The sequence below is a fragment of the Rhagoletis zephyria genome, unplaced genomic scaffold (assembly GCF_001687245.7).
Source record: "Rhagoletis zephyria isolate East Lansing unplaced genomic scaffold, Rhagoletis_zephyria_1.1 Rzeph_scaffold_00447, whole genome shotgun sequence".
Taxonomy (NCBI): domain Eukaryota; kingdom Metazoa; phylum Arthropoda; class Insecta; order Diptera; family Tephritidae; genus Rhagoletis; species Rhagoletis zephyria.
Window position 1 is genome coordinate 117,717 of NW_016157531.1, and position 10,614 is coordinate 128,330.

A 10,614-nucleotide genomic window follows, 5' to 3' on the forward strand; every position below is an offset into this window, starting at 1 on the left:
TTTTTAGTCCAATGAACTTTGAAAATCTTATTATTTTTAGAAAATCTTATTATTTTATTGAACATCTGGAGGCCAATCGTTTTCACTTCACATCTCACTTTTTGTATTCACACCATGTTCGAATGAAATAGTAAGTTTTAAATAGGTGGCAACCCTACTCAAAAAGTAATACATTATTGAACATCTAAGAGCCGAGCCATTTTATTTTACACCTCATTTCTGGTAATCCAACGAACAGTGCCGGTTTTATAATTTTTTTGACAGGTGGCAACCCTATAGGAACTCAAAGTACTAAAGATAAAACTCCTATCAGTACAGACTATACTTAAAAAATTTCGTCTAAATCCGTGCAGTGGTGTGGTCAAAATATCTCCACTTTCCTTTATACTAAAAATTTAAAACAGTAAGTTTAAATAGGTGGCAACCCTATTTAAAAAATAATAAAGTTTTTGTACATGCGAAGGCCATGCACTTTCATTTGGTATCTCATTTTGTAATCCAAAGAACGGAGAAAATCTTTTAACTTTTTAGTAGGTGCAATCCTACTCAGAAAAGTAATACATTATTGCGCATGTAGAGGCTAAGTCTTTTCGTTTTACAGTGAAGGTGCAGAACTGACGCCTACGCTTATTATGATTGAATATAGTAATTTTATTAACAGGTGGCAACCCTATTAAAAAAAAATCAGTGATTTTCAAGGGGCCAATCCCTTTCATTTGACACCTCATCTTTTGTAATCCAACGAACGGTGCGGATCTTATAGTTTTTTAGACAGGTGGCAACTAGGGATGTTAATTTTTTCGATTTTTACGATCCCGGGATTTTCCAGATGTCGTTGGTTCAATCCCGGGATCCCGGGATCAGTCCCTGGATTTAGATATTTATTATTTTTCACCGACTTAACATGAAAAAATTGCATCAATGTGGTTTGAGAAGTTCTCCTACCATATACTTAATAAATAATAAGTAAATGGGTTTGAAACGTACCTTTAATTTAAAGTGAAAATTATTTCATAAGTAACAAAACGAAAGACAGTAATTAAATTTATATGCATTTAATAATACTTTAGTGAGTACATATCTGATAAAGTAATTTAAGGTATGTCGAAAAAAGCTCCATGCAAGAAAAATTTAATCAAAAAAATTAATTTTCTGGTTGAAAGAAGTCCATAATGCTGGTGGCAGAAATAAACGAAGTGCCTTAATTCGACCAGTTTTGTCTATATTCCTTTTGCTTATCCAAAATTTAAAATTTTTTATAGAAGTCTACCNTGGAGATTTATTTTATAAGTGCCGTACTGATAGCAAAAATTTCTTTTAATGGAAAAGGGAGAGCCGGGTTCGGCCTTATAATCTAAAGCTCTCTTGAGGCATTTGCTACAGTAATGAGAAGTGGTATTTTATCAAGGCCAGGTTACTGAATTTGAGTTGGAAATATTAGAACCCGCCGTGGCACCTCCAAGAAGGTTACATGTTTACGCGTCGTATACCTGAAACCATTTCAAGTAAACTTAGAGGGATTGATATCTTTCGTATGCCTAGCGCGCAGACGAGATTTTATAATTTCATAGTTTTAAATGGCCTAAATACCTTAACTCGCTTAAAAAATAACGAGCTATAACGAAATGGGCACAGAAATAAAATTTAACATCATTAAATTATTTTTCATATTTGTATAAAAGCGCGGGGTGAAACCCGCGGGTATAAGCTAGTATTACACATAATTAACTGCATATAAATGGGCATTTCTCTGACGTCATGAAAATAACGTAAGCGACATTTTTTTTCAAAATTTTCTTTTTGATGCAGAAATATTGCTGGAGCATCTAGATGCATTTCTGCATCAAAACGAAAATTTTGGAAAAATGTCACTTACGTTTTTTTGGCGGCTAGGGCCCGTATAATTTCAAAGATATGGTTAATTCCAAAATTTATTTAAAAAAAGTATGGGTACCAAATGAAATAATTTTGTTTGGGTCCGCAAGGACGAATAGGAATTGAAAATGCCCCTTTAATCTATTTTATTTTTTTAAGCTAATAAAATTAGTCCTTAACACATAATTTTTTCAAAAATAAGAATTGAAAAATTTCAAGGATATTCGTGGATATAATTATAAAAGGGTATTTTCAATACCTACCCGTCCCTTACACACCAAAAAATGTAATATATTTTAACTCCACAGAATCTTCTCCTTTGTTTGATACCCATACTTGTTTTTTAAGTATATTGCACTGAAATTTTTAAACCTAANAACACATAATTTTTTCAAAAATAAGAATTGAAAAATTTCAAGGATATTCGTGGATATAATTATAAAAGGGTATTTTCAATACCTACCCGTCCCTTACACACCAAAAAATGTAATATATTTTAACTCCACAGAATCTTCTCCTTTGTTTGATACCCATACTTGTTTTTTAAGTATATTGCACTGAAATTTTTAAACCTAATTGAATTACTCATATCTTTCAAATTTCAAAGTTCTTTTAAAAAATCCTGACGTCAGGAGAAAAATTGGTTTGGCGAATATATTGATTTTTTTGTGTACAAAATTGCCTGCCGAAAGGTGTTATATGAATGTATATTGAGCTACACGTTTATAAAAAAATGTTAAATATTAAATAAACAAAATAAATATAGCCAAAACTGTTCAACATAAAGCGTTTCTATTATTGCCACCAGTGTATATTATAAATCACGAAAATCCCGGGATTTTAGACAAATAATCCCGGGATTTTCGAGACTTAGAAAAGACCGGGATCCCGGGATCCATTCCTAGTGGCAACCCTGTTAAAATTCTAAGTAAAAAAGATCCCTCTCCTGTCGATACAGAGTATGTTTGAGAAAGAAGAAATTTTCGAGATTAACGCGTACAAAGAATCTCGACTTTCCTTTATACTATGTATAGAAATCGTCAAAATCTATGCTGTATAAGCTTTATCTCTTATACCACTGATTGTTCAGATACCAGTTTTTTCGATATATCTCCTTTATGTAGGAAGCTAAACCCATTACATTGTGATACCGGTTTACATACCGATACACAGCAGTGCAAATCGCATATATGGGTGCTATATAAGGTATATCTTCCATACCTCTGATTGTTTATATGTGTCTGCTCTATCAATGTATGCTGTGAATATATAAATTTTTTAAATGCAGTAATCATGCGGTAAATGCAGTAAATTTTTTAAATGCAGTAATGTGAATATATAAATTTTTTAAACGCAGTAATCTGTTAAAATAAAATTTTCAGATGTTCATAAAAGGTATGAAGCCTTAGGCATAGCCGAAGACAGCACTGCTCTTACTTGTTTTTACTAAAATTGCAAGTATCTTCGAAAGTATTAGTCCTACATAATTTGGTGTATGGACCTTTTTTGTAGAGAATCGAATCAAGCTAATAAAAAATTGTTTTGGCGCTTGAACTTTGATGGACTTGGGCAAGCCTAAGATATTGACCAACAATTTTCATCTTAGACACAGATTGTTTTTAGATAATGAACCATTTTTTGCTATTACCAATCAAAATTCTAGAAAAGCAGATTTTCGGCCCATGCTAACATGCATGTAAGTAATTAAATAAATAAGGTTTTTTTTTACTGGAAGCGGGGCGCAGCACGGAGCGAAATAAACGCTCCGGTAGGTCCGGAGCTAGAGCGGGGCGATGAAAAAAAACTTTTGCTCCGAAGACCTGATTTAAACAATTAGGAGTGCGGATACTTTAAGGATTGTTTAAATAAACGGAATTTCAAGTCAATTAAACATATACAACGCTACTCAGCAGAATAAACTCAACGTGAGTTACAACATTAACTGACTGGTGCATCTTATAGATTGTCCACAAGTGGTTTTTGTAAATGCAGCTTTAAAGCCAGTTCAATTCTCAAACGACCAGGAACAGAAATAACGACATTGGCTGCCGCTATTTGTTATTTTTTTTAACGTTTTTTCAAGGAATTATAAAAAAATTAAAATTTAGTTGTTTAACATAAAAAGTTCAATGCAAAAGACATGATATTAAGATGTTTTTTGGCAAGTTCCGCAATTTGTTTTTTATGTTTCTCGGCTTAAAATGTGTTTCACACCTAAAAATGGAAAAAATTAGCTAAAGGAAATCTTTTAATGCAGATATTTAAAACGAACATTACAATTATATAAAAAAAATGCTGAGCTCCAAAAATTATGATAATGAAAAGTGGAAAAAAACAAGTGGTGTACTTAAAATTTTATAAGCAATTTGAAAGGCGAACAACAAAGTGAAATTATTTGAAGGCTGCATTGATATATAAGTAGCTGTATCATCCAAAGTTTATCTGTATCGAGGTAACAACAAGTAATTATTAAGCAAAAAATAAATCGACTTCAATTTTCATAAAAAGTTTAAGATTATCGTTAATTTCTTCATGACCCAGTGATCAGATTTAAACCAATTACTATGTGACGACCTGTGAGTTAATACAGGTTCCTTTAAAAATGGAATTCTAGAAATCGGTTAACGTGATCCAAAGTTATACGGTAAGATACTTAACACAACACAACAACAACAAAAAAACAAATAATATACCGACGAACTGATAACCTTCTCCTTTTTGTGAAGTCAGTTAAAAAAAAATTAAAATTCGCCTTTTGTTGCTTACGATGCAATTGAAACTAGCGCAAGGTTGATATTTTTATCTTCCATTTACACTTTTAAATCTTATAAACCGATGAGAAAGCAAGAGCTTCAAAAAAGATCCCGCAAGACGACTCACGCTGGAATTAGTGACTGCAGCTGCAGTTGTATGATGGAAGAATGCACTTTATTTTGATGAGCTGCTTTTTAAGCATTCAATTATGTAAGTTTTGAGGAAACTTTGGTTAAAGCTATAGGTAAAACTGCTATGCAAAATAAAGTTCTGCACTCACAGTGTCGCTTACGATAAAATTGCGGGTACGAAAAATTGTAGACAAAGCGAACGATAAAATTCGCTTTGCTTTTCCTTCGTAACGGTACATATGCAAACTCTATGATTTTGCAGGACGATATAACTAGTCTTTACAACCTATTTGCAACAAAAAAAAAATATGTATAAATTGTTGCCTACGATACAATCGCAAAAAGAGCTCGATATAATGAAAATAGTTCATAGTTTTACTCTTTTTACTTGTAAAACAAACACTTCTAAAATAAATGTATATTTTCGATTTTTGTCTTTTTTTAGTGCCTTCTTTTGCCCTTTTTGCGATATCTAGTGCCTTTTCCTGCCTATTTCGCTATTTTATGTTGCCTTTTTTATAGGTTTTTAGGTACTAAAATCCGTTCCCTGATTATTAATGTCGCCTTCGTAATGATTTCTTATTACCAGTCGCTCTAAAACGTCCACCGAAGGCAACTCACTTGGACGAGTCGTTTTCTTACCGTTTTATTAATTGGAATAATTTCATTATTTTTCAATACTCATATCATTTTTTTTTTATAACAAATCGGATAGTCGCCAATTTGTTGCCATTGACGATTGTTGCCTATTTCTCATGTTTTGTTTAGTGGGAATGTTCAAATAAAAATACACAATTAGATAAACTTCAGCTTATCTTCAATCAACGTATGTATGTAAATGTATGTATGTACATTAGACTGCATCACTCCACATACAAAAAAAGTCGGTACTGTTTTCCCACCGGAATTATAAAGTCTATTATATTCTAAGACCTTCACCGAAATATTTCGGAAAAATATTAAGATTTACGTGGGCTGGACCGATTTGAAAATACCTCAAAAAATTTAGTTTGTTGTGAATAAAAAAAGTTTTTTAAAATAGTTTTTGTGAAAAATAACGTTAGGTGACAAAAGAGCTTAAAAAATTTGCATATAAATATTAAAAAAAAAATTTCAACGGAATCGCAATAATGAGATTTTCAATATTGTTTTTCAACTTTTTTCAAAGACTGGTTAAAAAAAACTTGAATAACTCAGCCTAAACTCTACCGATTTAGACTTATGAGATATCATTTGAAAGAAATTTTCTCACCCTTTTTATTTCTCTGCAAATAAACTCAATTAAAGCATGAAAGAGAAGGGTAAGACAAACAAGCTTTCCATGTTGAACTAAGACGTGCTGGTATTTGATAAAGAGAAAATTGGGACGTGAATGCGTTTTTTGCAAAGAAATAAAAAGGGTGAGGAAATACCTTGCCACTGATACCTCACAAGTCTATATCGGTATAGTTTTGGCCCAGTTTTTCGAGTTTTTCTTAAACAAATCTTAGAAAAAAGTTAAAGAACAGCATAAAAAATCTTATTGTTATGATTCCGTTAAAAAAAAATTAATATTTTTATGCAGATTTTTAAAGCTAAACCGTTTTGTCATCTGAGGAGATTTTCCCAAAAAATCTTTTAAGAAACTATTTTTATTCATAAAAAACTCAATTTTTGATGGTATTTTCCAATCGGTCCAGCTCACTTAAATCGTAATATTTTTCCGAAATATTTTGGTGGAAGTCCTAAAATATAATCAATGTTGTAATCCCGGCGGAAAAAGCGCAACTTTTTTTGGTGATGCAGTCTAATGTAATACATATTAGAAGTAAACAAAACTATACTGATATACTCATTTATCATTTTATGCACATGCATATCTACAAACTTCCAAATTTATGCTTGCAAGGCATTTGTGGTATAGCGGATGGTCGCCTAATTCTAGCATTAGTGACCACACACCATGCGATAATTTCACCACACAAATTGAGGGCAGTTGTTAGCTCCAAAACATTTCGTTTGAGAATTTTGTATAAAAGAGCAAATTTTTTATTCAAATGCATCAGTTACGTTTTGTACATTTAGCATAATTATTGAGTTTCACTTTCTGAATAACTACCGTCAATAATGGCTAACAAAAATAATCTGTTGCTTCTCTTCGATCGCCCTAATGAGCCTATTTTCATGGAGAAGGGCAAGGCATCAGTTTTCGATGTACCCGATAAGTTCCTCACGGATCGCTACCGTCCCATCAGCACTGAGGTGCAAAGTCGTTTTGGTGAAAAGGCAGAGCAGCGTATTCCTGTTAGAGACATATCTATCCCGGATCTGCGTATACCCATGTCATTGCCGCGGGATGCGCAATTCTCCCTTTTTATTCCGGCTCATCGTCGCATCGCTGGACGCCTCATTGACATTTTCATGGGCTTGCGTTCAATTGACGACCTTCAGAGTGTGGCTGCGTATTCGCGTGATCGTGTAAATCCTTACTTGTTCAATTATGCACTCTCTGTGGCTTTGCTCCATCGCCAGGATACTAAAGGACTGGATCTTCCGTCCTTTGCACAAAACTTCCCCGACAAGTTTGTGGACTCTCAAGTTTTCCGTCAGGTACGAGAGGAAGCCACTGTGGTTCCCGAAGGATCACGTATGCCAATTACTATTCCACGCGATTACACTGCTTCTGATTTAGAGCCAGAGCATCGCCTGTGGTACTTCCGCGAAGATCTTGGAATTAATCTGCACCATTGGCACTGGCACTTAGTGTATCCTTTTGAAGCTGGTGATCGGGCCATTGTGAACAAGGATCGTCGCGGTGAACTCTTCTACTACATGCATGAACAGGTTGTGGCTCGTTATAATTTGGAACGTTTCAGCAACAATCTTTCTCGAGTTGTGCGCTTCAATAATTTGCGCGAACCAATCCAAGAGGGTTACTTCCCCAAAATGGACTCCTTGGTGGCGAGTCGCGCTTGGCCACCGCGTTTTGAAGACACAAAATTGTCAGACTTGAACCGGGAGTTGGACCAAATAAACTTGGATGTAAGTGACTTGGAGCGCTGGAGAGATCGCATCTTCGAAGCCATATCTCAGGGCTTTGCCACTGATGTAAGTCAAGAGTACAACTATCGGTATCACCAAAATGTGCAACTCTAGAATTAACGAACATCTCTTTTTTCAGGAAAGCGGCAATCGTGTGCCATTGGATGAAGTTCGCGGTATTGATGTTTTGGGAAATATGATGGAATCATCAATTATTTCGCCAAATCGCAGCCTATATGGGGACTTCCACAACATGGGTCATGTGTTCATTTCGTATTCTCATGATCCCGATCACCGTCATTTGGAGTCGTTTGGTGTGATGGGCGATTCAGCCACCGCCATGCGTGATCCCGTTTTCTACAGATGGCACGCATTTATCGATGATATCTTCCAGGAGCACAAGACCCGTCTGCCGCCATACACTTTACCGGATCTCAGCTATGAGGGTGTCTCTGTCACTGGCGTACAAGTAAGTCCCGAAGGTGGTCGACCAAATGTACTTCAAACCTTCTGGCAACAATCAGACGTCGACTTGTCCCGCGGCATGGACTTTGTGCCACGTGGCAATGTATTTGCACGCTTTACTCATTTGCAACACACTCCATTCACCTACACCATCAACATAAACAACGAAGGCGGTGCCCAACGATTCGGTACTGTACGAATATTTTTGGGACCAAAGACTGATGAGCGTGGACAAGGAATGCTGTTCAAAGATCAACGCTTGTTGATGATAGAGTTAGACAAATTTGTGGTGTCATGTAAGTATTTGGAGTTCACGCACGTATGTACGAATGTTCCACAGTTTTCTAATGTAATTTACAGTAAACCCTGGCCAAAACACAGTCCGACGCCGCTCCACTGAGTCCAGTGTTACCATTCCTTTTGATCGCACCTTCCGTAATTTGGATGCAACTCGCCCAGCAGCAGGAAGCGCTGATGAACTGGAATTCAACTTCTGTGGTTGTGGGTGGCCTAATCATATGCTTATTCCGAAAGGCTTGCCCGAAGGTTTGCGATGCGAGTTGTTTGTTATGGTGTCCAATTACGATCAAGATAGGGTACGGAAAAAAGTTTTATTAAAGAAGTTTATTTGTCTGCATGTTTAATCTCTAATTTTATGGCAGATCGAGCAACAACTTGTGGGAACCTGCAGTGATGCTGCATCTTACTGTGGCGTACGTGATCGCCTCTATCCAGATCGTCGCGCAATGGGCTATCCATTTGACCGCCTTTCCCGTCCGGGAGCTGACCGCCTAGTCAATTTCTTGACACCGAACATGAGCATCGTAGATGTGGTAGTACGTCACGAAAACCGTGTTGTGCCACGTAACGTCTAATCTATTTGGTTTAACCGCTGAGGATTTATGGAGCATACGTGTATACGCATGTACTCATTTACAATACGAGAAAAATTACTGTTTCATTTATATTATAATAATGTTATTATATTACTGTTAACATGCATACATTAAAATTTTGTCGAGAAAATCAAATTTCACTTTTGTACATATGTATATACATGCTTAATATGTGCATGTATGTATTTATGTAGCAATTATAGTGTTTCTTTTCAAATTAAACAATTTTGAATTACTCCGGCTTCACATGCAACCAACAGCACTTTTCATTTTTGTATACGTTCCTTTTTGGTTCAAGGAACTTATTGTACACCATTATACCACAAAGTATCCAATACCTGCACTAATTGAAAATATCGAAGAGAATACTCAATGCTACTGAAAATACCGCTGGAAAATACTCGGTTATACTTGTACTCAAAAATACTCAGACGAACTATTTTAGTTCAGTGACCTCCCGACCAGCAAAAAATCCGAAAACCGATCCGAAAAAGAACAAGTAAGAAAGTCTAAGTTCGGGCGGAGCCGAACATTAAATACCCGGCGCAAGTATTAAATATATGTTTTTCACCTTTCCGAAACCTTCCGCTAGATGGTAAGCCGGGGTGTATCAATTTTGAGTGAATTAGCGTCCTTCAATTTCGAAATATTGAAGTTTCAAGCATTTCTGAAATTTACCGTTATATGAGAAGCGGCCGTTATTTTAGTCCGATTTCAATAATTTTCAACGTTTTGCTTATATGTGGCAAGCACAATAACCACACCGAGTTTTGTACAAATTTGGTAGAACGGTTACCGATATACTAATATGTGATCATAAGTGGGCGGAGCCACGCCCATTTTCCAAAATTTTACCATAAACGTATTTCTTGGTAAAGAATTGTTGCAAGCATCAATTTTGAATAAATTAGCTTCAATATTTACTGATTTATCGAAGATTTTGTATTTCTCTAAATTACCGTTATATGGGAAGTAAGCGTGGTTATTGGGCGATTTTAAAAATTTTCGGCCATTTATATGCTGTGTGAGGGCCAACAACTGTGCCTAGTTTGGAAGAAATTGGTGCAGCGGTTACCAAGATATACACATGTAACCATAAGTGGGCGTGGCTACGCCCATTTTCCAAAAATTTATAATATTCTTATTTTTCGTCTAAAACTTATTATAAATATCAATTTTGAGTGAATAATCTCCAGTAGTTACTAAAATATCGCAGTTTTCGTATTTCTGAAAATTACCGTTATATGGGAAGTAAGCGTGGTTATTGGGCGATTTTAAAAATTTTCGGCCATTTATATGCTGTGTGAGGGCCAACANTTATTGTAAATATCAATTTTGAGTGAATTATCTTCAGTAGTTACTAAAATATCGCAGTTTTCGTATTTCTGGAAATTACCGTTATATGGGAAGTGGGCGTGGTTAAAGTCCGATTTCGCCCATTTTCAAAACCTACCTTGGATTAAGGGAAACCT

The 10,614-nt window shown here is 35.4% G+C and overlaps 1 protein-coding gene across 1 annotated transcript; it reads left to right on the forward strand.

The window, feature by feature from the left end:
* Positions 1-6,644: 6,644 nt before the first annotated feature.
* On the forward strand, positions 6,645-9,242 carry LOC108359738 (phenoloxidase 2-like). The gene is made up of 4 exons (XM_017611709.1): positions 6,645-7,847; positions 7,921-8,542; positions 8,607-8,842; positions 8,909-9,242. Exons 1-4 carry the CDS (start codon positions 6,867-6,869, stop codon positions 9,119-9,121), a joined length of 2,052 nt encoding a protein of 683 aa, XP_017467198.1. The 5' UTR covers positions 6,645-6,866; the 3' UTR covers positions 9,122-9,242.
* The last annotated feature ends 1,372 nt before the right edge of the window (positions 9,243-10,614 follow it).

Coding starts and splice junctions, on each gene's coding strand:
- LOC108359738 (XM_017611709.1), top strand. CDS start 6,867: ATGGCTAACAAAAATAATCTGTTGCTTCTCTTCGATCGCCCTAATGAG. Junction 8,543..8,606: donor AGACAAATTTGTGGTGTCAT/GTAAGTATTTGG, acceptor TGTAATTTACAG/TAAACCCTGGCCAAAACACA. Junction 8,843..8,908: donor CCAATTACGATCAAGATAGG/GTACGGAAAAAA, acceptor ATTTTATGGCAG/ATCGAGCAACAACTTGTGGG.